Source organism: Drosophila willistoni (genome assembly GCF_018902025.1).
Source record: "Drosophila willistoni isolate 14030-0811.24 chromosome 2R unlocalized genomic scaffold, UCI_dwil_1.1 Seg167, whole genome shotgun sequence".
NCBI lineage: Eukaryota > Metazoa > Arthropoda > Insecta > Diptera > Drosophilidae > Drosophila > Drosophila willistoni.
Window position 1 is genome coordinate 15,305,541 of NW_025814050.1, and position 27,105 is coordinate 15,332,645.

The window sequence follows — 27,105 nt, forward strand, 5'->3', positions numbered from 1 at the left end:
CTGTGTGTTTTGTTTCCAAAAACTTTTTTTAGATTAATTTTAGAATTATTGCTTTAGTTTAGTTTGTTTGTTTGTTTGTTTTTGTTGATTATACATATGAGGCGCTGAAATTTAAGCAAATTAATTATCATGATCGAATATGTGGAAAAATGTTTTGATGTTTTGTGTCAAAAGTTCTTTATAGGCAGGTTTGAGTATAGCTCTTAGCAAAGATTAGCTTAATTCCATTCTTATCGGAATTAGTTATCTGGAATATGTGCCAGATTTTTCCTATCGAAAATAATATATGTACATATATATCACCATTGATATCCATAAAAAGTTCTTTTTTTATATAAAGAATGCGGCGACGCATGTGTGCTCATTAATTGCTCTCTCTCTCTCTCTTTCTTATAAATTCTCTCTTGCTCTCTTTTTGAATACATATCTCTTTCCTTGCTCTCCACTAACTAACAGCTGTTGATCACAATTGCAGCGTACACACATGCTCTCTCTCTCTCTCCTACGTGCGCGCAATGGCAACCTTGTGACGGCGACTGAAGCAGCAGCTGCTGCGCGCAATTGCAACGTTGATGGAAAACAGCAGGTGTTAAACTTAAAATCTCAAAACACACTCACACACACACTCACAGAGAGAAACACTAATAAGAGAGAAAGGAGGAGGAGAGAAGTAGTAACAAAAACAACAAAAATTACGTTTTCCATTCATTCATTGTTGCTGTTGTTGTTGTTGTTGTAAACGAGGCAAAGGGCAACGCACGCATATTTTTTTTTGTTTTCTGCTTTTGCCTAACATCATATTAAAGCAGCCAGCAGTTGAAGAAGAAGCACAGTTCCGTTATGCCAAGAGCAACTACTTACATATGTACATATATGTAAAAGTATAGGAGCGAGAGAGGGGGAACACAAGCAAGTGCCGTTTGAAAGTCGCATTTCACTTTTTTTTTTTGTGTTTCTCTCTATTTCATATCCGTGTTTTTTTGGATACAAAAATGAAAAGACAACATAAAATAAGACAAGAAAAAATAAGGGCGAAAAAAGCGAAATTTTTCAAATGGTTTGCTAATTAATTTCAATAAAATTTAAATAAATGCTCAATGTGTGCGTGTACGGGAAAGAGAACAAACAAGAGAGAAGACAACAGCGTGTGTTTAACTAGTGGGCGGCGGGGGGAAAGAGGAGGGTGGGTTGAGATTTAGGGTTAGATTAGATGATAAATGGGGGGGTGGGTGAAGGGACACGGAAACGGCTCCAAGCAACAACGACAACGAGAACAACGCGGCATGTTCTATTAATTTAATTTACTGTTACACTTTATTCATTAATTTTTTTCATTTTGGAAACAGGAACTTACATATTTGATATTAATTTATTTAAATTTTTTGCTTATATATTTAATGCTTTTCCATTTTCACTTTTTGCATCACTTATTGCACTTTATTCGCTTGCAAAAAATTACACTATATTTTCACTTCACTTCATATATTTTGTTTTATATATTATATATATATTTTTGCTTATTTTTTTGATAATTTTTTTTATTAGCGGCGCGGCGACGGCAAAATTTTATTAATTTTTACGAACCGCGCGACGGCGTTGGTCTTGAAGTTTAACGGTGAACTGACATGTTGTTTTTGTTTTTTGTTTTTTTTTTGCTCGGGAAAAACGGCAACACTGGTAGAGGGTGAAGATGTTTGATCGAACAAGCAACAAAAGAGTCCAATTCATACAAAAGAGTAAAAATCGTGGAAAATAGTACCAACATCGAGCAAAGGAGTCGAAATCGAGCGAAGTAGTCGAACTCAAACAAGTGAGTTGAACATCAGACGGCCAAAAGAGCATGACACGAGAGAGAGAGAGAGAGAAAGAGAGCGCGCGAAAATGAGGCAAATTTTATTAATTTTTTTCATTCCGTTTATTTTAACTTATTTATTTCTCTGGCATTCTCTCACTGCGCATGCTTGAGAGTTTGCGAAAGAGCGAGACAATAGAGAGAAAGAGAAACAGCAGCTGTTAAATAAACCGAAATCAAATTTAACAGCGACTTAAGATGATTACATTAACTATGTTAAAAAGAAATTAATTTAAATAAGAAAGTCTGATAAAAATTATGTCAAATTTTTAGCAATAAATAGAAAATGTTATAGATAAATAAGCAGCGGCAAATGTTAAAACCTTTAATTACGAGAGAGGGAGAGAGAGAGGTAGAGATGGCAATAAGTCTTCTTCTTCTGCTGCTAGTGTTGCCATTGCATTGGAATTTGAAATCGTGCGAACAAAAGCGAAACAGCCACAACAAACAAAACAAAAACAACAACAAAAACGACAACTCTTTTTACTACGTTTACTAGTCATTTGTACCCCCCGCCCCACATATGTATATATTCGTATTCTTTTTCTTTTGTGGATTGTTTTGTAATTTGATTTCATGAATCAATTTCATGACGTATATTTGATTCCCATTGGCGTCTTAGCCATCCTAATTTCAAGTTCAAATTGACATAAAACTAACTTCATACAGTAAAAAAAGAGCTTCTTATTAATAACCATCCTGATGTAAACAAAATTTACATACATATATAAAACATGATTATTATGTAAATGCATTTTGAGTAAAGTAATAACTTGATTTATATTAGATATCTTCGAATGAATTGTATTAAAGTTTGATTATACATATGAACATACATATGTATGATTAAATATGTATGTATGTATGTATGATTTTGTAAATCGATCAATCACGATCAATATATGTATTCTCTGTATTATTACACAGAAGAAACAAAAAAATCTCTAAAACTCAGAGCAAAACTTAGCTATTGATTTCAATCAATTGATAAAAAAAAGCATTACCAAATTTCCCTTTTGTTTTTACTTCTTAAGTGCAAGTTTTCTTCTTGCCTTCAATAAGAAATTGTTTGTGTGTGTGTGTGTGTTTGTGGGCTATTGGAATGTCCGCTGTCAAGCAATTAAAACAAAATCTTATCAGAATTGCACCCTCAAGGTGTGTGTGTTTGTGGTTGCCCCCAACTCCTGATTGTTCACTCAAAGCTAATAAGAAAATGAAATAAAAATAAATGAATAAATAATTGAATTGAATACAGGCAAACACTAAAAATGGCTGATAAAGGTAAAAGCCAATTTTATTTTTTGCAACAGATAAAATTCAAAACCAAAAGACAAACCAAAAAAAAAAAAACAGCGTTAGACAAAAACAAATCAAACACAATGACAACTAAAGAGCGCGCGAGAGAGCGGCTTGTTCGTCTGGCATTTGACGTTTATTACTATGTGGTTGTTGTTGTTGTTTTTTTTTTTTTTGCCTTTGCGCGCGAATTCGCTGCGCATAGCAAATTAAAATTAATTTTTTTTCTCCTTTTTGTTTTTGGGCATGCCAGAGAATTAATTTCTTTTGCTTTTCGTTTTTTACTTTTATAACGGCGTGGCGGGAGAGAGTGGGAGAACGACTGTCAGTGAGAGCCTCCGAGAGAGAGGAAGAGTATTGCGAGAAAGAGAGCACCATGAGGGGGGAGCGGTAAGGGGGGGTGGCCACTGCCATTTCGAACTTTTGACACATTTTGTTTATAACAATTGAGTTTTCTGTGTGTGTTTTACTTACCTTTTACGTTTTCTTTCTTTTCGATTTACTTTGCAAGACTTTTAACAGAAATACCCACACACACATATGCATTTGTGCTCATTTTGTTGTTGTTGGTGTGTTGTTGTTGTTGTTTGCTGTGTTGGGAGTGTGTTTCTCATTAATATTGTTGTTATTAACATTAGCCACATCTCTTCAATTTTGTTTTCTTGTTGCACAATTTAAAATAGGCTGAGGTTTCTTGTGTTGTTTCATTAACTTTTTAATCACAAAATCACATACGCCAACTGCAGCAGCAGCAGTCAAAGTCACACACACGCACACACACACAGCAACTAGTAATTCTGCTGTGCGAACGAGACAACATTAGAGGCATTGCTTACGAAAAAAAATTTCTAAGTTTTTTTTTTCATTTGCCTTTTTTGTATTTTGTTTTTTATTTATTAAACTAAATGTTTCATTCGTTCATTTTGCACCGTCACTTGCCACTCGGCCTCTTTATGTGTTAACTATATTGTTGTCTTTACTTTTTTTTGCGTATTTAGTTTTGTTTTTGTTTTCGAATTTGTACGGGAGATATTTTATTTGTTTTTATTTGGTTCGTTTGGTGGTGGTGGGCATGTTTGAGTTGCACCCGTTATAATGGGTTCGATCGCTTCCGATAGTTATCGAACATCCTCAAACCTGCTCACGATTCAACAGCTGTGCTCTCGAACTTTAAATAAAACGAAAATTTAATAAAATTAATTAAATAAATAAGAAACCCTTTTTATTTTTATATTTATTATTGTGTATAAGCGCCAAATAATGCCCTCTGCTTTCCCTCTCTGAGTAATAGTAAAGTGCAGCAAGAAAAGGTAAAAACTTTACCAATGTGCAAAATGTTATTACATCTAAATGTAAATAGAGTAAGGTGCGCGAAATAAGTGAGTGGAATTACACTACGTTGCCTATTATAACAACTAAACCGGATTACTTAGGACAAAAGTGGAAAAATTCAACCAAATATATAATTTATGTCTTAATATTTAAATAAAAAAACCCAAATATCATCTGAAATAACTGTTAACTGAAAGATTGTGTTGAATAGGCCCTCTCTTTCAATGAATTTACTAACAATAAGTATTGAACTATATTGTTGTCATTGGTATGTCCAGTTTTTCCTCAATTTTTGAATAATAGTTTTCTTAAAGTTCATTAAACTTACGATATTGCTTCCCGTTGACATAAACCTGTTGAGTCAATACATATGACCCAAAGATTAACTATCGGATTAATATCCGAACTACGTCCTGGTCAGTCTGAAACTTAAACTTAATTTTACCGAATGCAGTATTAGTATTGAGTGTGAATATTCACACCTATTTTTTTGTCCATGAGTGTACACCCAAAAAATTTGTTTACCTCTTAAACAGTTGTTGGAATGTCCCAAAAAAAAACTTTCTTAGATGCTAAAATTTAAAAAAAATTCCCGAATTCCAATTTGGAAGAAAATTTCACACATTAAAAAAAAATTGTATAAAATTTTGTTTATTTTGTGCAATGAAATATTGAAAGTATTCACGATTCGTTGCTGATCTCTGAAATCACCGAAATAAAATAGGATAAGAAAAAAAGAAAATTATCTTTCTCTCAATTCCTAAATATTTTATATATTTTACAAGGACTAGTAAAACTATGGAATGGATCCAGGATTTTTATTGTTCGATTAGAATTGTACAGTTCGTGGTTTGAGTTTATTAATTAATTATTATTATATAAATATTTAAGAACAAACACATCAAAGTAGTATTGATATTCTTGTTTGTGTTTATAAAATAGGAAACTCTGCCGAGTAAGTTAAAATATCAGAAACTAAAAAAACGATGCTACAATTAAAGGCTGGAAATCTACTGGGAAATTTTATATTAAAATCCAATTTGATATTCCGAAGGACCATACATATGAAACGTCGCGATGTCTATCAGGTAAACCATCAACAGTTGTCCTGGCCTTGGTTTTTCTAACTATACAATCCTCTTGATTCTAGGAATGTTTTCGCATTTTGGGTGTACATGAATCCGCCGACCAGGATACCGTGCGTTTGGCCTACTTGGATTTGGTGAAACGTGTTCACCCCGATGCGGACACCACAGAGGCAAGCATCGAGCGGTTCCAGCAAGTAGATGAGGCTTTCAAAACATTGCAGGAGAAATTTGCCAAAGGTCGCCGTAATATACAGGAGAATGAAGAGGATGAAATGGAATTTGATATTAAACACACGGCACCACAGCATCGTCAATATCTATCGAATGATGGCATCGGTGTGGGAACACCCTTTCAGCGGCAAAAGCAATATCAACAGGTGCGTGCCATGAAGGCCCAGGAAAGGGTATTGGAACATCGCCTGGAGAAAGCAGCTGCCGGCGAAGCTACGCTAATGCAAAAAGGTGGCAAATATTATGGTAAACATGCCATTAAGACTAAATATGGCTTTGAGCGGGTTGTCGAAGATCTCATCCAAGAGTCAATGTCCAAGGGAGATTTCAATAATTTGAGTGGTTCGGGCAAACCCTTATCGTCAACCCAATCCCAGAATCCCTATTTGGATTTTACCACACACAAGTTGAATAAAATTATGCTAGATAATGGTTTCACACCCGAATGGATATCGCTTGGCAAGGATATACGAGATGCAGTGCATCAATTGAAAGAAAAATTGCGTTCAGAGCGCATCTACTACAGTGAATGGCCATTACAATGTCCCAAAGAACAGTCCGAATGGCAATCCTTCGCCGACCAGCATGAGGAGGAATGTCAACAAATCAATAAACTTATAGATAAATATAATTTAATTGTACCCATAATGGATAAACAATTCTTTCGCCTGCGTCTCCATACCATGGCAGAGAGAATATTCAAGGAAACCGATTTGCAGCGTCAGGTGAAACGTCCTATTAAAATATCCAAGGATAATAATACTCAGAATGCTCCAAATAATGATGGTGGCCATTTCTTTTCCCTTTTTGGTTTTCTATAAACAAATACAATTGTTAGTAGTAAAAGTTAGCTGTGACATGCAACAATTTGGTGATAATAGTTTGTAGTTTCCTAATTTAAAATTGTGTTAAATAAATGAAACAATCATAAAATAATATTTTTATACCCTTACAAAAGAGGTACTTCTGATCAGAAGAGGGGAAAACATTGAAATAACTATCTCTATATAAAATGTTATATATATTTTTGATCCACACGACGAAATGACAGTGATATATATCAAAAATTTTGTTATCCAGCAATGTTTATAATAATATTTTTTATTTAAATGATATTAATATATTTGTTAAATTTGATCAAAACTATTTCATACATCCAAAGGAAGAATCTGTCGAAAATAGGTTTTTAGTTTAATAACTTTGTTATTTTCCAAGCGTTTGTCAAAAAAATGAATATTTGTTAAATTGATACCCTAAATTATGATTATACTACGTTTTTTAAAGATCGGACTACTAATTTCCATAGAAAACATCGCTCAAAAATTATGTTTTATACCAACAATATTGTTATTTTCCAAGCGCTTGTCAAAAAAATGAATATTTGTTAATGTAATACACTTAATTATGATTATAGCAAATTTTTTAAAGATCGGACTACCATATAATATAGTTTCCATACAAAGCTTTGCTCGAAAATGATGTTTTGTACCAAAAATTTTGTTATTTTCCCAAAAATTGTCATAAAATGTAAATTTTGTTAGTACTTACTGATAACTATGACAAATTCTGTTAAGATCGGGTAACTATATCATATAGCCTTTTGACAAGGAAATAAAAAATGCCAAATATTCTCACATAACACTAACTTTGTGAATTTGTAGGAGTGTCAATTTTCGACAGATTTTTAAAATTCATATATCAGTTTATGCATCAGAAGCTAAACTTTCAAAAACTATTTCCTATTTTCTAAGAAAATCACGATTTAGTAAAAATAAATTTAATTTTACAAGGAAAATTCATACATCTTTCATACTTTATCAAAATCAAATGAATATTTAATATAGTTGTCAAATTTATAATAAAAATTGTATAATATATGTAAGGGTATATGTACAAACTTCAGCACGACCAAAGTTAGTATAATCAAAACAAATGTTATAAATCTTCTTTATTTGATTTTTGATAAATTAATAGATGATCGTTTCGCTTTTTGAAGAAGTCCCTAGTCAGATTTGTTATCTAAGAGTCACTCTTTCTATACCTACATAAATTGCTTGTAAAATCTGTTATTGGTCCTTGCTTAGGCACTTTCCGTCCGGACCCAATTGTGCGGAGCCACTGGCCAGCAGAGCCAATGCACGCGGGAAGGCCCAATGTTCGGCTTGATGAATACGTTGGGTCAATGCATCGACATCGTCGTTGGGTAAAATGGGTACAGGAGCCTGCAATAAAATCGCTCCAGTATCGACACCTTCATCCACAAAATGGACAGTGCAACCGGATTCTCTTTCACCCGCCTCCAAGGCCCGAGCTTGAACATTTAGCCCCGGATATTTGGGCAACAGAGATGGATGAATGTTAATGAGACGTCCCCGCCAAGTGCGAACAAAGGGTACACTAAGGACTCGCATGAAACCGGCCAAACAAACAATATCCACATTAGCTGCCTGCAAATGGCGCGTGAGTTCAGCATCATAATCCTCTCGAGTGGGGAAATCCTTGTGAGAAATGGTCAGCGAGGGAATACCAGAGCGGGCGGCTCGTTCTAGACCCAAAACGCCTGCCTTATTGCTTATGACCAGAACAATATCGGCATGAACGCATTGAGACGAGTCACGTGAGGCATCAATGAGGGCCTGAAGATTACTGCCAGTGCCAGAGATTAGGACGGCCACACGTCGTCGGGGTTTGGCCATAAGCTTTTGAGTTCTGGCCAAAGCGGCTTCGAAATTCTCAACATAAACCTGTGGTTTCTTTGGATCTTTGCGCAGAGTTACCTCTCCCACAACCACTGCACGTTGAGGATAACGCAATTCGTTTAGCACATTCATCGTGTCCGTGTTATTGACCACCAAAATTAAGCCCAATCCACAATTATAGGTCCTTTGCAATTCTGTGGGTGTGATATTTCCAGCTTTCGCCAACCAGGCAAAAACTGGAGGCAATTGATAACGATTCGCATCCAAGCGTACAGCCAATTCCTTGCGTAAAACTCTTGGTATATTCTCACTAAGGCCACCGCCTGTTATATGAGCCAATGCCTTGATACCATGATTAGGTCTGGCCAAAAGTGTGGACAAAGCTTTGACATAAATTTTTGTAGGCACCAAGAGCTCTTCCCCCAATGTCTTTTGACTGAAAGGCGATGGATCGTCGACGGTGAGGCCAACACGCTTTAGGACGGCATGAACCAAACTGAAGCCGTTGCTATGCACTCCCGACGACGGCAATCCAATAAGTATATCACGTGGCTGGATATCCTCCAGACGTGGCAGAATACCAGAACGTTCTGCTATGCCTAGAGCAAAACCAGCCAAATCATAGACTTGTGGCTCATAAAGCAATGGTAGAGCGGCATTATGGGAAACTGAAATGATTAAGAATAAGGATTATTTATATTGCCTACAGGACAAACCTATACACTAGTCTAGGGTCACTCATAAATGATAAGTTGTTCATTGATTCACTTATTTCTCACTTTTTCATTGACTCACCTATTCTTTGCTCATAGACTCACTGCTTCTTTACTTCTCTTATTCATAACATCACTTGCTTATTGCCTCAATTGTTCATTGACTCATATGTTCATTGGCTCATTCGATCATTGCTTCCTTGATTACTGAGTCACTTGTTCTTTGCCTCATTTATTCATTGCCTCAAGTGTTTATTGACTCGTTTATTCATTGCCTCATTTGTTCATTGTCTCACTTGTTTATTGGCTCACTTGTTCTTTGCCTCTATTGATCATTACCTCACATATTCTTGCTTTTTGTTCATATACTGACTTGTTCTTTGCTTTATTTGTTCATAGACTCACTCATTCTTTGCCTCTTTTATTCATAACATCACTTGCTTATTGCCTCAATTGTTCATTTGATTCATTTATGTATTGTCTGTTTATTGACTCACTTGTTCTTTGCCTCATTTATTCATTGCGTTAAGTGTTTTTTGCCTCACATATTCATTGCCTAAATTGATCATCGCCTCACCTATTCTTTGCTTTATATGTTCATAGACTTAGTTGTTCTTTGCCTCACTTGCTTATATCATCACTTGCTTATTGCCTCAATTGTTCATTGCCTCATTTGTTCATTGGCTCATTCGATCATTGCTTCTCTTGTTCATTGTTTATTATTCATTGCCTCAATTGTTCATTGTTCACTTGACTCAGTTATTCATTAACCCACTTGTTCAGTTCATCATGCGTTCATAGCCTCACTTGTCCAAGGACTCTCTTTGCTTTTCATAATGTGTTTTTCTTACCTCATGATGAGAAAATGATAAAGAAATCTTCGACTATCTAAAATATTCTATGTTCGGTTTATTGTGGACTTAGTTGTCTCTCAATTTTAAAACTGTGGCCCATTTATTTTGTGTTTATTTTGCTGTGTATATATAGAAATCGTTCTATGAACAAATGAAAACGGCGAGTCATTGAGCAACTGAACTAATGAGTGAGTGAATAAATATACAATATAGTGAGCAACTGACAAAGGAGTCAACAAATGAAGGACTAAACTAAAGTTTTTGACTCTCTTGCTGAACACAAGAGCAATGAATCATTGATCAACTATTTAAGTGAGTAAGTAAGTGATCATGTGAGTAAGCAACTAAGCAGGAGAGTGAAAAGAGAACGAGTAGTTAAGTGAGCGACTAATTCAACTTATTCACTCCTTAAAAAGGGAGCACTCATATTATGCTATATATGCTCTTGCTTACCTATAAAACTACTGTTCGCTTGCCTTGTGCCCTCTAGAACACCATTTGTCACTTCTATGGCCAGTTTCTCATCCCATTTGCCGCATGCATAATAGCTGGAGAAGCTAAAGGGTTCAGCGCCATTGCAGAGTATATCATTGACACACATGGCCACCAGATCGATGCCAACACTACCATTTCGTCCAGTTTGTTGGGCAATTTTCAATTTCGTACCAACACCATCGGTGCCAAGTATAAGTATGGGATCCTTGTATTGCGCAGGAATCCGTGTCAAGCGACGTCCCGTCAAATTTGTGAAACAATCCGAACGTACGGGTATATCAAGATCTTTTACGGGAATTTCCATCAATTCTGGTGTAAGCTTTCTTTCCCCCTGACCCAGACCTCCAAATGGTTTTGCCAAACGTTCCAATTGATCTTCAAAGTTGCGCACTTGCAGAATTGAAGTTTCTGTCTGAGAACGATGTAGTACGCCCAGGACTTTTGCCCCTGGCAATGATGTGCGCCACAGTTGACTACTCCGTGGCAGAACCACAACCATTCCAATGCCACAATTATGATTCTCAAGCAATGCTTGAGCACTCCATTTCAATTGTCCAGCCAACCAAGCAAATATTTGTGGTATGGGTACAGCTCCAAAGTCTAATGTTAGCTCATAACCAGCGGGCAATAGACGACGCACATCGTTAAGTAGGCCATGGGTTATATGCACCAAAGCCTTTATCTCGTTTCCGGCCTGTAAATGTGGCAGCAATTGTTGCACATAAACTTGTGTAGGTGTGGCCAAAACCTGAGCCAAACTCAAGCCATCAGCCCCACCTTCGACGGGTGAACGTTGCTTTAGATCAATTTTAGCAGCCTTCAATTGGGTGAGTAGGTCATTAAAGTCAGCACAATGTAGACCCGAGGCTGGCAGTCCAACAACCAAATCTCCTGGTTGATAGAGATCAAAGCGTGGCAAAATTTTAGATGATTCCACAACACCCACACAATAGCCGGCCATATCGTGTTGTCCTTGTGTATACAATGAAGGCATTTCAGCAGTTTCGCCACCTAAAATTAAAATTTCATTTCATTTCAATAACTGAACATTTGAATTAACAAACTTTTAACTAACCAACTAAGGCGCAACGTGCATCACGACAACCATCAGCCATGCCCTTAATAAATTGCGCTGCCAAGGGTACTTGCAACTTGCCGCAAGCTATATAATCCAGAAATGCAACCGGTTCGGCTCCGAGCTCAAGCAGATCATTGGCACATGTGGCAAATAGATCATAGCCAACATTCTCATAGAGTTCATGCTGTAAGGCCAATTGAATTTTTGCGCCCACTCCTTGGGTAACTTCAGCAATCACTGGTTCCTTGTAGGCAAGTTCCTTTAGACGAAACAGACCACCAAAGCCACCCAAGCCGCCCAATACCCCGGGACGTTGAGTGCCACGGGATAAGGGTTTAATACGTTGAACCAAGGCATCGCCAGCATCAATATCGACACCGCTGTCCTTATAGCTTAGCGAGGGAGCCGAAGCCAAGGCCCTAATTGGGTTACAAAAAAGGCAAAGTGTATTAGAAAATGTTTTAGTTTATAACAAAATATCCCAAAAACTCGACAGGTTAAATGTTTCTCACTAGCCCTAGGCTTAAGTTTTTATTATACAAATGTTAATCAAGGGTTTTTTTTTATTATTCATCCTTTATGAAAGCTATTTTATTATCATTGAGTAGAGATATTCATTAAATTCTCCTCTATATGATGAATATGATCAAATGCCTCGAGTTTCAAGTATTTTTGAATGATTATGATTAAATTGTTGAAATTTCAAATTCGCATTTACATTTTGAAAGCCTTTTGGGCAATATCCGTACGATATTGTGCACCAGCTCCAGAAAATTTAATGCTCGCCGCCAATTTGGTGGCTTGACTTGCTGCCACCTTTAGACTTGAGTCCAAAGCAATTGCAATCAGGACACGACCACCATTGGTCTGAGGTTCATTCTGGGCATTAACCGAGAGACCGCTATGGAAAACCAATTGAGTTGAAGTATTGGCAGTTGGGAGACCTACGAAAAAAAACAAAAACGAAATAAACTAATGTCATCGTTTTTTGAGTTGAGTTAAGCTTACCAGTAATCTGACAACCCTTGGTCGATGTCTCTGGATAGCCGGCACTGGCGAGAATGACACCAACAGCATTGACACCGTTTCGCCATTGTAAAGTTAATTTATCCAATTCACCCGTACAACATGCCTGCATGACCTCAAAGAGATCAGAGTCCAACAAGGGGAGTATCACTTGCGTTTCCGGATCACCAAAGCGGCAATTGAATTCCAATACGCGCGGTCCATCGCGTGTCAGCATGAGACCCGCATAGAGTACACCTTGATATGAGATTCGTTCCTTTGTCAAGCCCTGGACAGCTCGCTCGAGTACAGCTCTTTGGACCAAATCCAAAGCTGGTTGACTTATCAACGGACATGGACAATAGGCACCCATTCCTCCGGTATTGGGTCCATTATCACCATCGGCCAAACGCTTATGATCCTGTGCTGGTAGCATGGCTTGCACACTCTTACCATCTGTGAAGGCCAATACGGATATTTCTTCACCCTCTAGCAGTTCTTCCACCACCAAAGTAGCCCCGGCCTGACCATACTTTAGTTGTCCCAATATCTCGTCAACTGCCTGGCATGCTTCCTCTATATTGGCAGCAACCACAACACCTTTACCAGCCGCCAAGCCAGCAGCTTTAACCACCAATGCCTGATATGGAGCACTGTTGGAGCAAAGGACAACGATTGAGTCACAATTAAAGATGATATTATCCTCTTGCTCTTACCTTCTTATAAATGCTTTAGCTTTTTCCGTATCCGTAAAACTTTCGTAGCGTGCCGTTGGTATACCATGACGCAACATAAAGTCCTTGGCCCATTTTTTATCGGCTTCAATTTGAGCTCCCTGTTTGCCGGGGCCGAAACATGGAATGCCCGCCTTTTGTAAAACATCACCAAGGCCCAAAGCTAAAGGATCTTCAGGTCCAACAATAACCAGAGATATATCATTGAGCTTGCTCCACTTGGCTATGCCCTGCAATCGAAAGAACAGTTAAAGAATCTATTTAATATTCAAAAACCTAAACTACATAGTTTTCAAATTATTTATATACCCATTGCTATAGGTGGATGTAAATCTGTGAAATGGGAAGAACTTTGCCCCTTAAAGTATGCCACGGGCTGGAAAAATAATCATTGTTTTCAACAAATTTATAAATTATTACTTCGAGGTTTAATGTTTCTTCACAAGACATTCGAAAATTACTTCATATGTTTTGAAAAGCTCATTCTTGGACTGCCTATTGCATATTTTAGGGGGCAATGCTTTAAATATCAGGACTTACAAGGGAAAAAACAAGCTCTTAGTTGCTTAGCTTATATGGCACCTACATAAACTCCTTCCCTTAAAAAGCTTATCTTTATCTAAGCTTATTAACAGACTTTCTAATTTAGTTTAACCTTTCTATTTAACCATTTTTTATATTTAAGAACTTTTTGGTTTCAAGAAAAAACACAATGTCATGGATTACCATGAATAATACTTATTAACTTGATATCTTTTATCTTTTTTATTATAAATTTAATTATATAATTGGGTGATTTAGAGTCTTCAAATGATAATTTATTGTTCATAATGAAACCAGGTCAGAATTGACAACAACATTCCAGATCAGTCAGCCTCTCGCTCTCTAAGCTGGCAATCCCCAAAAAAAGAAGAAGAAAACTCAACAATAATGGAACCGGTTCCATCATCAATTTGTCGCCAAAAATATTAAATGCCTTCCTAATTGTTTTGCCATTAGACTAAGACTGAACGGTGGAGGTTTGGCTTTAGGTGCATTGTCTTGCACTTAATCAGAATTTTAAATTGAACTGACTAAGCCGGCAGCTATGTATCATGTCAATAAACCAGGCCCTGATGAACATGATCCGGTTTTGCGGTAAATTGGAAGATATTGGAGCGTGTGATTTCGATTCTAATTCGAATTGGCGCCAACTTTGCGACTAAAAACAGTCGCAATTGCAAAATCATCGACGTTCCAGAACATTTAACACATTCATACCTCATCATCCTTCCGATCCCACCGCGTCCCCCCACCTCATTTTATTCTTGTGATTGTCGCCGAGTTCAAGATCGTTCACACGGATCAGCTGCTAAGTAAGAGAGAGCTTAAAAATTTTCATAACTTAATTTAAGGCGACGAATTTGTGAAAACCCTGTAAACCCCAAAAAATGATAAAAAAAACCATGGAAAGTTGACTCTCAGTGGCCAGAGGAGGTCGAATTTTCACGAGATATTTATGGTCTACATTTTTCTAGTCAAGAACTATTCAATAAGTTGATAGATTCTAATATAAAAACAAATTTTTTGCATAATTTCACTAGATTTTGATTATACAGCTAAACTTTAACTAAAGAGACCTTAGGAAATGCTTAGAAAAGCTTTTTTTTTGGCAATGTAAGGTTTGTTTATTCTTTTTTTGCTTTGTTTTCATGTAATTCTCAACCAGTTTTAGCATTGCAGATATGGTATGGCTATTTTGATTATTAAGCAAAGATGATAATAGAACTTTAAGACTGATTCTGGAAAAAGTTAAACCGATAATCGACACATATCGAGCCGGTTAATAACAAAAGTTTAAAAATTAAATTAGATGCATTTTCAAACCCTTAGGTCTTTTTCCAATAATTTATCGATCACACAATCTTTTTCATAGATTGTTAATAAGTTTTAAAAGCATTAAGACAAATGATTCAAATAATAATTAATTAATAAACCAACATAAATTTTTTCAATATTTTATTAGTCTTTAATCAATCTCAAACCTTTTTTCCAAATACAGAAAAAGGGTTCATTTGGAAATCTCATAATATACCCTTCCATCTACATAAATGTAGGGTATATAAATATTTGATATCTTTATTAAGTCGTTTTTTTTTTGTTTATGGTAAACCCGGCCAAGGTTTTAATTTCCCGTAACGAAGGTCAAGCGAAAGGCAACAAAAAAAAAAGTTGAGTATTTTATTTTTTTTTTCTGTATTTTTGTTAAAGTTCTCTGACCACTTGCCAAATTTGGTTAGAACGTTGTTCGTCTTTATGCTTTACAGAGTGAGCAAATGATTTACTGTATTATATGCAAATTAACTGATGTATGTGGATTCTTGGCTGAGGGGGAGCGAAAAAGAATGTTGCCAAAACACCAAGAAAAGAAGAAATATTTTGCTTGCGGATTAAAGTTGAAAATTAGATACGCTTTGGTGAATTAAGAAGAAAACGGATTTGACTAAAATTTGAGAATGAGATGAACTAATTGAATCAGTTGAGAGAATAGTTTATAGTTAGATTGATGATTGCATAAACAAATTAAATAAAATCATTACGAGTCAAGAAACTATCAAGGACTCAATTTGGAATTCAAAATAGCCAAAATGCAGCAATTAATTGAAGTTGCTATACGTATTATTATATTTAATTATTTAAATTAATAACTAAAGCATATTAGATAGAATTTTTGCCAATATTGAAATCGCAAGTAGATAAATTGGGCATTCGGATTTAAAAGGTGGAAAGATATTTATTGGAAATTAGTGACGGATACTCGAAGGATAAACGATGGAAAATAATACCCAAAAATTATGAATTTCTTTATTAATAACAGATTTTTCAATCGATCTATCAAAAGAAAAAAACTTAGATCTGATCTCGCCTCTGATAAAAATCAAGATATGTATGTATATGACTTGTGATTTAAAGTTTTGATATACATATTATGTATTTTTGATCAACATTCAATTCCATTTTAATACAATCTTAAATTTCCATATAAGTAGAGCGAAAACAATTAAATTATATTTTTAATATATATTATATATTACACTGGTATACAAAAATTAATGTCATCAAGTGAACCTTGAAAATTAAGACTCTTCTGCAGTAATTTCAGTAATTTGTTTTCGATATTTGTGAAATTCTCGTTAACAGTATTCTCTAGCAACATGATTATTACATAATGGGAATTAACTTAAAGCCTAGTAGCTATAGCTAATAAGAGAGATTGGCTGTAATTTATAATAACTGCCCAATCACATTATAAATAAATAAATACATAATGGGAAAAGTAATGTTTTGGCTTTTACAATGATATGGAAACTTAATAAATTAAAAAACTCTAAGCTGGGAAAAAATATATAATTTTTATGGAAGAATATTATAAAAATTAACTAATTTAAAATTTTATACAGTGCCTCTCAACTGAATAGGTTTTAACAATTTTTCTGAAATTTGTACCTTTTTTGGTAAAATGGGTCGCGAGAAACCTTTAAACAATTTTGAAAAAGTTTAAATAAAAGGTTATATAAAATCTGGCTTACAAAAATTTCTTCAAATTGCTCGAAGTTCAAACATTGTAAATAATTTTCTCTGTAATAAAGCAGACTATGGAAAAATATGACTGGAATGAAGATAAAAAATTGGTAACAAGATGACTTATCTTATGAATTGTCTTAAATTAGGAGAGAATGCGGCGTAAACGCTCGTGAAGCTAGGGTAAAAAGACTTATTGAAAGCGCCAAAAAACTTAAAAAGATTATAAATGAAAAAACCCATAAAAAAGGGATTTACTACTTATATATGTTTTGAAAAAAATTATTAAAAATGATAAAAAAAAAGTAACTAATCAGAAACTTTATTATTTTATTGGTTTTGATATTTTAGATTGATTTTTTATATAACAAAATTTACTTATTGGTAAATCGAAGTGCTTGTTAAAGAGATACAACGTTTGAAACCTTAATAGAAACTCGAACCTATTTAGTTGAGTTGCACTGTACTAACGAATATCTCAAGCAAAAGCGTAAAAACATAATGCCTTTTCCGATTATTTCAAAAACGGTGGTTAAAAAAAAAGAACTGCTGTCCTTTTTGTGTTTAACGATTTTTAATATCTCCTAAAAATCACTTTTATAAATATTTATTTATTTGATGTAAACTAGTGTTATTTAATTAATTTAAAAGTACCTACTGAATGGAAATGAAATCGAAATCAAAAAAGGATTTATTGGTTTCCTCTCCATGAAAGGTGTTAATGAATTTTAAGTATATACATAAGTATTCACGATTCATTCAGAGTTGACAAATATGAAAAGCATTTAAAGCCAGTTCAATGATCTTTGACCGATTCCAAATGATATCCCGAATCAAGGCAATATGAGGATATCTCATATGTACATATATGTCTATATATTTTCAAGATCAGCCACAATACATATAAAAATGTAAGTGCCCTAACCTTCGAGTAGGGCATAATAAACACACTAAAAACCATTCACGAAAAAATTTTAGCTTAATTCTTTTTTTTTTTTTTGTCTTTTCTGTTAATCTTTTCTTCTTTTTTATATATCTTTGGTTTTTTGTGTTTTTTTTTTTGTTTTAAGGCAAACCCACACTTTAGGAATTGCAGCACCGACAAATACCTATATAAAATAATACTTATAAGAAATAAAATCATTTTATTTATGACTGACTCTACAGATGACGATGATGTTGATGATGATGACGAGCAGAGCAGAGCTGAGCTTCGATTCCATTGTTGTTGTTGTTGTCGGAACTGGGTTTCCGAGACAACGACAAGAAGAATGCCAAAAAAAGAAGAAAGAAACAAAAAATGAATTTTTGTGGGTATAAAAACGAAAGCATTCAATTCACTTAGCAAACAGTTGATATCGAGACTTTAAAGCAGCTGGAGCTAAGGGAAGAAACCCCAAAAAAAACGAACAAAACAAAAATATGGAATCGCTTGTAAGATCAATGAAAAAACAAACTCCGTTTCAATTTCAAAAGAGATTTTTTTTTCAAATTGCAGTTCAATCTTTTAATTTTATTGTGTGGCATTCAATTGCTATATGGTGCATATATACCCGATTCGGATAGGAATACCAGAACTCTACAAAATGAACTTCAAGTGCAAAAAGATGGCAACTATCGTTATGCCTATGAGACATCGAATGGCATACAAGCTTCCCAATCGGGTTTGGGTGGCATCTCGGTGCAAGGTGGTTCCAGTTATATATCCCCAGAGGGCGAACAAATAAGTGTCCGCTATGTGGCCGATGAATACGGCTACCATCCGGTGGGTGATCATATACCCAAAGTTCCGGATTACATTCTAAGAGCATTGGAATATATCCGGACACATCCGTATCAGGTGAAGGATTACTATACGGGTGAATTGAAAACAGTTGCCCATGATGCAGCTGCCTTTAATGTCTACACACGGAGTATTGAAGAAGCAACAACACCAAGAACAAGACCAAATACGACACCGAAAACGATCTATCTGACGCATCCACCACCCACAACGAATCATTTGAGACGTTGAGGAGACGACGAGAAGAGACTGCTGCTGGGTTAGGGGGAAAAACACAAATAAAAAAAAACATTGTGCATTTTATTTTAAATTCTTCTCTTCTCGTTCGTTTTAAACAATTAATTAAAAATAATAAATAGAAGTGCTAAGCAACAACAACAACAACTGCAAAGCGTATTAATTGCAAATGGTTTTTGTTTATATCAAGTCTGGTTTGATCGTCTCAAAAGTCGCTAATGTGATTTGGCCGTAATATGATCTAACGGAGGAATTTGAGATCAATCAAGTTGGAGGGGGGGCTAATGGCGGTGTAAAGGGTGTGTTGTGATGAAATTTTAAATTATTTATTGTTTTCACTTTACGTTTGATATTCTATACGAAGAGTTTTTAATATTAACAAAACGAGTTTTATTCAAATGCATTTCCATTTAACTGCTTAAATATTATTAAATATTTATTTTATATTAAATTACTGCTTAAAAATTAAGTACTTTTTCTTTTGAGGCGATTTTAAAGCATTAAAATCAGTAGCTAATTTTTTTCTAAGTCACAGTTTATCTAAGTTTTTATGGAATTTACTCTTTAAGAGTATAAAGATTAAGTCAAAAATCTTTATTTCTAATCCTTAAAACTGAACTTTAAATTCGTTTAGAAAAATCATCTTTTGGGTTTAAAAGATGTTTATTTAATTAATGGTTTTCTTAAATGTTAATAAATCCAAAAAATCCCCTTAATATAAATATTTATTATAAATCACTTTAAAATCACGAAGAAGGAAGAAAGAAATTTTATTTACAGCTATCGAAAATTTGGCTTAGATAAGGTTTATTTAATTAATGATTTTATATGTTAATATTTTTAGTTGATGAAATAAAGAATATAATATAATAAAATCGCCATAATGTATGTAATAAACATTAGGAAGCTATTTGGCATTAAAAAAGTTTATAAATGTCTTTGGGATAATGTACATAAAATTCAAAAAATATTAAGAAAATTTAGAAAATTATTTCTAATAATCTAAAACAAAAGCTAACATTTTGCACTGGAATTCTTTTATAAGCTTTTTTCATTCAGATTTTAAACAGTCAAATATTTTTAAAGGTGGTGAAATACATATACATATGTATCCCAGGATAAAATCACGATTTCAGGACTCTCATGTAAGCAAAATATATTTTCTATAACTATTTTGGATACTAAAATAAAACTTCTTACCAAGAGGGTTAAGGGGAAGGAAATCCGTTTAAACGTTAGTTATACATATAATGCCAAGTTTTTGTCTCCTAATCGAAATAAAGATAAAGAGGATCTTTTTCGTTGAGAACATTTATTTAGATTTTTATTTCTTTAGCTTCAATTAGGCTTCGGCTTATTGAATTAATCGTATTAAAAGTTTTCGTTATGGGAGGAAAATTGTAAACTTTCAACTTGTCTTTCTTGAACAACCATCGAAAATATTTAATATATCTATATGTAACATATCGATATTACCAATTTCGAGGAAACAACGAGTAATTTACGCACGAACGGCAAATCAGAACGGTGTTTTACAAAACTAAAAGCAAAAGTCAAATACTCCTAAAATTCTTAATCTGTTCAGGACTAGAATTATATCCCTGGTGAATCAAACGCCAGCTTAAGCTTTAATTTGACACTTTAAAGGGCGAGAACTTTCCAAATAACCCTCGTTCCGAGAAAAAAATGTTTTTTTTTTTTGTCACTTCAATTTGTTTTTAATTCAATAAACAAAACATAATTTCAATAACTCTTTCCGTTTTAAATTAATAATTGGTTTCCCCAAAGGGATTTGAAAAACATGTAATATAAATATTCATTATTAATCCGCTTAAGACTAAGAATTTAATAGTTTCAGCTTTTAAATCGAATACAGTTTCAAAATTTCAAAAATGTTTTAAACTTTAAACAAATTTAAATTTTTAATGACTTCAACTATTAAACTGGCTTAAACTTTTGCTAGCGGAAAGAATACAGTGCACATAATCAAATAAACATCCGAAAAATATAAAAATAAAAAAAAAAACGGAAATACAGATTGTATATGTACCATGCAGATCAATAATAATAATAACATTAAGACTATGTCGAAGGAACCTCGCTTTTAATGTCATATTAAGCGGATGTTGTATGAACTCAAATGGAAATTAACAAGGGGAAACTATTTGTAAGTCGATCGTTAAAATGCTTCCTTTTCTGTGTGTGTTTGTGTGTGTGTGTGTTACCAACTGCTAGTGATAACGTATACACTCTCAGTGGGCGAGAGGGTATAAAGAATAACCGATTAGCAGCAATCACAATCTGATTGCAGTGATCTTTGCCAGCGCAAAAAAAAAAGGTCTCGATGTTGTGCAATTCTGTGCCCAGCCACTTGGCATACAGTCTCATAGAATTCGAGATCAGATCATAAATATTTTGCAAAAGAAGCCATAAAACGAATTAGCAACAAAAAAAAACAGCTGGAGACACCGCAAACACACAAGAGAGTCTCAATTATCCAAGACACACACATAGACTGACACAGAAATCATCATCCTCATCTCATCCAAACGAGGGCGAAGGTTAATTCGAGGTCATAGAGACAGAGAGAGAAGCCGAGACTCACCTCAAAATCCTTTGGATCCAATATTTTGGCAATTAAATTTTCACATTTTTCCACTTGGCCAATGCCAAAGCTGCCGGGTAAAGCATAAATACGAGATACCGCCTTCGATTGCGATAATTTCCAGCAAATGGCATGTTCCCGTCCTCCACTACCGATAACCAAGACGCGCTGTGACATTTTTTTGTAGTTTTTTTTAACAAAAAATATTTAACGAAATATTTTAATCACGTTTTTGGCCTATGTTTTGTTATTTTTCTTTATAAAACGTTATGCCGCCCACGTGTTGCTTTTTTCAAGAGCGAGAGAGCGGGAGTGATAGCCAGCGTGAGAGAGCAGACACAAATAACACACACACAAACGGTAAAAGCACAGCTTTATGCTCTCTCTCTCTCTGTTTATATTTTTTTCTTGTTTTTATGATCAGCACCGTTCGACGTTTCGCTTTCAACTGAAATCTGGAATTGAAATGGATTAATTTTTATGTTTATATGAAGCTCTAGGCCTAGCTAGGTGACTTTTTACGTATATATGTAAATATGTATAGGCGGCGGCCCACACCCACTGTTCCCCCTGTCTACCTACCTACATAAAAGTGTGTTTGTGTGTGTGTGTGAGTGTGTGGTTGACTGATAAGAAAAGTCTGGACAGCGTCACTGGGAGGTACATTGCACATTTATTTTTGTTATTCATTTATAAAAATTTTGCAAAGCAATAACAAAAACATGCTTGATAACCTCTTTTATGACCTACACCTTCCACCCCATCCCCCTTTCCACCAAAAAAGGGGCTATATCAATGCTGGGGGTAAAGAAAAGTTTGCATAGGAACACATCAATAAGGTTTTCTAGAATCTAGAAAAAACATTTTAAAGAAAAATTCGAAATTAAACTTGATCTGTGCAAGTTGTAGATAATTGCTAATCAGGACAAGATTTAGGGATACACCTCACAAAAAGTCTCAAAATGACGAACACCAAAAAATTTCCCAAAATTTTGTTGATCTTGGGAAATTTCCGTTTCGCAAAATGGCGTCCTAAACAACTTTCATATTTTCGCAATATCCCAAAAACTTTTGTGTGTAATAATTTTACAAATTTTAATATTTAGTCATATTTTTAAAGTTTTAAGACTGACACTTAAAAATCAAAAACTTTTGTTTGTTGCATAACCTCAAAAAAAGCCCCTATTTTTGCACTTTTAAGTCCTAACCTCTCTTAAACCCGAGTCAAACTGACTTTGTCAACAATGGATTCGAATTTTGCGTGCAATCCATTAAAAAAGTTTACTCCTATCTATGCATCTAAGTTTTCTAACCCAGGAAATCTAACAATAAGTTTTATTTTACGAGTTGTAAAATTATTAACTTTAGAGAGACAAGATCAATAAACAACTCTGACTTTTCCTATTCAAATTTGAAATGCCATAAACTGAGGCCTTATCGATATCAAACATCTAAAAAAAACAACCATAATTAACCAAAACTGAAGTTACTAAATTAATGTGAACAAAGTCAAAGAACGAGTCTTAATGTATCAAACATCTTATTATAAAGATCATTGATCTGTAACAAATAATTTATTTTACAAAAATAAAACAATTTATTTGTTGATTTAACGGGATCAAGGTTAAAAAATATTGAAAAGATTAATGCGATCGACAAATACACAAGTATATATATATAAATAACATATATCGCATACAAAGATCATTCAACTCTAAGGGGGGAAATATTATTGTAAAGAAAAACAATAAAAGTTTTTAAAAATTGCCAAAAATTTCCATCAACCATATACATATATATACAGAGTTTATTATTTCAAAAATTATGTCAAGATATTGGAAATTAGTTTTTTTTGGGTTCAGCACGCATTCAATTTAAAATAGGTTTTTTGCCTTTGCCTGTTTTTATTAGAATGGAATTTTGTTTTTGTTTCGTTTGTTTTAAATTATGTGTGGGTTTTTTGTGTGTGTTTTGTTGTTTGTTTTATCTATTTTGTTGGATTGTAAAGTTACAAAATACATAACTACAAAAAATTCCGTCAATAAATGTAATTTGCACACATTAATCGTAGTTCTTGCTGGTTCTGTATTGGATGACTTTTCAAAATTGCCAAAGAGAAAGTATGAAATTATTACAGATCTCAAAGATTGAATGCATTTGAAAGTATAAAATATATATAGATAGTTATAGAAATTTGCATTTGGAATCGTTGATAAACTACGATAAAATTCAAATTGAAGAATTGTAAAATAAGTTGCTGTTGTTGTTGCTATTGTTGTTGTTGCATCCAAATGTCCAGCAAGCTGTTACCGACGCATCTGAAAGCCAAATGAACCATTGGGACATGGACCTCGTGGCAAACGCAAAATATTATCGTTATACGGATGGTGTGATTGCTGCTGCTGTTGTTGTTGTTGTTGTTGCTGCTGGTGTTGTTGCTGCTGCTGATGATGATGATGATGTGGCGGCGTTTGCATTGACTGTTGACGTAAAAGAGCAGCTGATACACTGCCACCAACAACGGGAGACCAACTCTGTTGAGAATTGCCTCCAGCACCACCACCTAAGCCACCAACTCCTATTGCTCCTGCTCCACCTCCTCCTACTGCTGATGCACCACTCGGTCCATAGGGTGACATAAATTGATTAAAATGCTGTTGAAGATTTGGCGGAGTTTGTTGCGTTCCCGCAGCATGCTGATAGAAATAATTCAGTCCTGCATTATGCTGTGGTTGTGGTGGTAATGGTCCTGCAAAGTAACTATTGTAATTGCCGTACGATGATGTTTGCGACATTTTTGGTGCCGAGCTAGAGCGATGCATGCCAGGATGGGGATTATTATTATTATTATTATTACTGCCACCGCTGTTGTTGTGGTGATGGTTACTATTGCTAGCAGCGGGTGATAATGTCAATTGCGATGGATTTGTAGTGGTGGTTGCGGCTACTGCTGGTGGCGTTGGGGTGGGAGTTGTGGAAGCTCCAGTAACAGCGGCCTTTCCAGTTCCGTCCACTTGATTAGATGAATTCTCTCTAAAAAAAATATAAGTTGTAAAAGAAAATGTAATATTTGAAAAGTGTTTTTGTTTTCTAAAATTTCAAATTTCAATCGGCTGATTTCAGTTTTCACCGTTCATGCTTTTAGGTACGCTTATCCTAATTAAGATTGTATATTTTTCAAAAGAATACAAGGATTTCAGTGCATTAACCAAAGGAAACTATGCCTTAAGGGTCGAATCAAAATATCCTGCACGTGCTGAGAGGGTGAGAATTTATCAAGGACGATCTTGTCACTTATTATGTGAGTTTAATAGGTCTCTAAACACTCTTCTATTCACTTCGTTAAGGGAAATCAATAATGTGACACTATCTACTTCTAATTCAATTGAATTTGTTGTAACTGACTATATGTTTACTTTTCCTATCAATTTATGGGAACATTGGACGTTTGGACTTGTAAAATGAACTACTATAAACATACATATATATATATAAATACTCTTCATGTTTTTACACAAAGAACTTGAACCTGTTTTGCTTTAAATTTCACAGATATCACGAGATTAAAAGGGAATTTTTAAAAACATTGACTAAACTAAAGTTAAGCCAAACTAATTAGTGCTGGATTGGAATTCTAATGGAGTTACTTTTAAGTTACGGATGTCTTTTAACTATTTGCACTACATTTATATAAAAGAAAGTACTAACTCATCATCTTCAGGATTTTTGGCTTCACCCAATATCCTTAGCCTGGCCTCAGCATATTCCTGTTCGCGTTGTTTCAACGTCTTGATGGGTTGCTTCGGTTTCAAGCCATTGGTATCACGACGCTCCTCAGCCTGGGCGGGACGACGTAAAATTTTCACCGTTTGATTGTTTATGGGTGTGGCATAGGTGGCCGCCTCATATTCGCTGGAGGATTTATGTAGCACCATTAAAACGGGTGTAGAAGTCTCATCATCCGTTGCCGCCGTCGCCGACGTCGACGTCGTTGTCAATGGCAAAGGTTTTTTGGCAATGATTAGTTGCTTGGGCGATGACTGATTAGCACTGCTGCTGCTTCCGCTTGGACTACTCTGTAGAAGGCTATTTTCTTGTCCAGTTGGCTGACTCTGTGGCCTTTGAAGTAATTTCATTTTGCCAACTATTTGTTTTTCCTCTTTGGACTCTATAGCGGCGTCCGTGGTCCGCAGTTTGCTTTCCAATGTCTTAGAGAGCTGGGACAACAAAAATAACAACAAATTTGCATTAAATTTCAATCTTTTACATATATGTATGTGTATAATATATATATGTATTACTTACCCCAGATTCATCAATTTCTTCCCAATTGTCTAGAACATCGTCACCATTAGACATTGTTTAAGACACTCAAAGGAATATTTTGAAATATTGATGCTGCACGTTTTGGGATTTTGTATTTTATTTTTTTGTGGTCGTCGTCTTCTTCTTCTTCTTTTGACTAAAATTTTCGTTTTGTTTTTGTTGTTGCTGCTGCTGCTATGTCACTTTCCTCTCTTGCGCCTGCCGCTGCAGCTCGCACTACACTTACCAATACATAACTCCCTAGACATAAGTTATGCATATATATTCTTTTTATATTTTACTGCACGCGTTTAACAACAAAAACCAATTTGAATATGAAAACTGTGGGCGAAAGGGGGGAGACTGGAAATTATACGCAACAATTTAGCGACCGTTTTTCTTCCTCTTCCACTGCGTTGGGTTCAAGGCGGGGCAAGCGGGGGTAGGTTGGTGATGATCCCTGTAACGTGTTGCCAAAATGTTTAGTGTATTGTTTTGACTAAGTATTATAAACGAATGTTGATAACTAAGTATTTTAATTTGCCAAAAATTAAAACATGTCTATGTCTACTCAACTGCCTTGTGCCTTGTATTTTTGGCTGATATTAGGAAAAATCGTATTATTACCTTAATGCAATGTGGTCACATCTGTTTCTAGTGATGACAGTCATGATTCATGTTTATCGTCATCGTTCAAGTTCTGAACATTACATTAATCGATTGTCAGATTGTAATAATTTAATAATTTAAATGTCGTTACATTAAAAAAAAGAGTTTAAGCCAACGTCCTTGGTATTTTCACTAATTTAAAATAAAAACCGTTTTTTTATGGTATCATCACATTATTATGAAATTGCCTTTTAAAATTCCAACTTCCTTAGGATGTTTATTGCAATTTATGTAAATATCTTTTGGATCATAATTTGTGGATCCGTTACAACATGTTCACTTGATTATTTTGAGATCAATGCTAGACACCATTTCAAAGATACCAATTCAACCAATTTAGAAGTTAGATTCTGAAATCTATTTCGGCCGAAACCAAGCACTTCAAAATACAAAGTTACTAGAAGGAACGAAAGTGTTTTACAGAAAAATATTGACAACTGTGCAGATTGTTTCAATCTTGTGCCCAAAGAGGAGAAAAGAAAGGAACAAACAAAAGATTTTCTCACAAGAACTTTATTTATTGATTGTCTCCATGAGAGCTTTTCTATATGCATAAAACGATCTGAAC

At 34.7% G+C, this 27,105-nt stretch overlaps 4 protein-coding genes across 6 annotated transcripts; 2 read left to right on the top strand and 2 right to left on the bottom strand.

The window, feature by feature from the left end:
* Positions 1 to 4,368: 4,368 nt before the first annotated feature.
* On the top strand, positions 4,369 to 6,735 carry LOC6642172 (dnaJ homolog subfamily C member 28). The gene is made up of 3 exons (XM_002065046.4): positions 4,369 to 4,458; positions 5,423 to 5,568; positions 5,631 to 6,735. Exons 2-3 carry the CDS (start codon positions 5,467 to 5,469, stop codon positions 6,618 to 6,620), a joined length of 1,092 nt encoding a protein of 363 aa, XP_002065082.2. The 5' UTR covers positions 4,369 to 4,458; positions 5,423 to 5,466; the 3' UTR covers positions 6,621 to 6,735.
* An 845-nt stretch (positions 6,736 to 7,580) lies between these two features.
* LOC6642061 (trifunctional purine biosynthetic protein adenosine-3) lies at positions 7,581 to 22,004 on the bottom strand. Its single transcript, XM_002065047.4, has 7 exons — positions 21,564 to 22,004; positions 13,360 to 13,607; positions 12,647 to 13,296; positions 12,357 to 12,582; positions 11,636 to 12,057; positions 10,519 to 11,571; positions 7,581 to 9,166 (listed from the first exon to the last, which is right to left on the bottom strand). Exons 1-7 carry the CDS (start codon positions 21,738 to 21,740, stop codon positions 7,866 to 7,868), a joined length of 4,077 nt encoding a protein of 1,358 aa, XP_002065083.1. The 5' UTR covers positions 21,741 to 22,004; the 3' UTR covers positions 7,581 to 7,865.
* LOC6642062 (pupal cuticle protein) lies at positions 18,361 to 19,012 on the top strand. Its single transcript, XM_002065048.3, has 2 exons — positions 18,361 to 18,372; positions 18,437 to 19,012. Exons 1-2 carry the CDS (start codon positions 18,361 to 18,363, stop codon positions 18,950 to 18,952), a joined length of 528 nt encoding a protein of 175 aa, XP_002065084.2. The 3' UTR covers positions 18,953 to 19,012.
* A 1,620-nt stretch (positions 22,005 to 23,624) lies between the features above and the next one.
* Positions 23,625 to 26,511, bottom strand: LOC6642063 (putative uncharacterized protein DDB_G0291608). 3 transcript variants are annotated; one of them, XM_047010591.1, is made up of 4 exons: positions 26,496 to 26,511; positions 25,869 to 26,328; positions 25,272 to 25,780; positions 23,625 to 24,596 (listed from the first exon to the last, which is right to left on the bottom strand). In XM_047010591.1, exons 2-4 carry the CDS (start codon positions 25,920 to 25,922, stop codon positions 23,870 to 23,872), a joined length of 1,290 nt encoding a protein of 429 aa, XP_046866547.1. In that variant the 5' UTR covers positions 25,923 to 26,328; positions 26,496 to 26,511; the 3' UTR covers positions 23,625 to 23,869. The 3 variants fall into 3 exon arrangements, with proteins under 3 accessions (XP_046866547.1, XP_046866546.1, XP_002065085.1); XM_047010590.1 differs by lacking the exon at positions 26,496 to 26,511 and adding an exon at positions 26,445 to 26,482; XM_002065049.4 differs by lacking the exon at positions 26,496 to 26,511 and having other exon boundaries at positions 25,869 to 26,418.
* Positions 26,512 to 27,105: the final 594 nt, after the last annotated feature.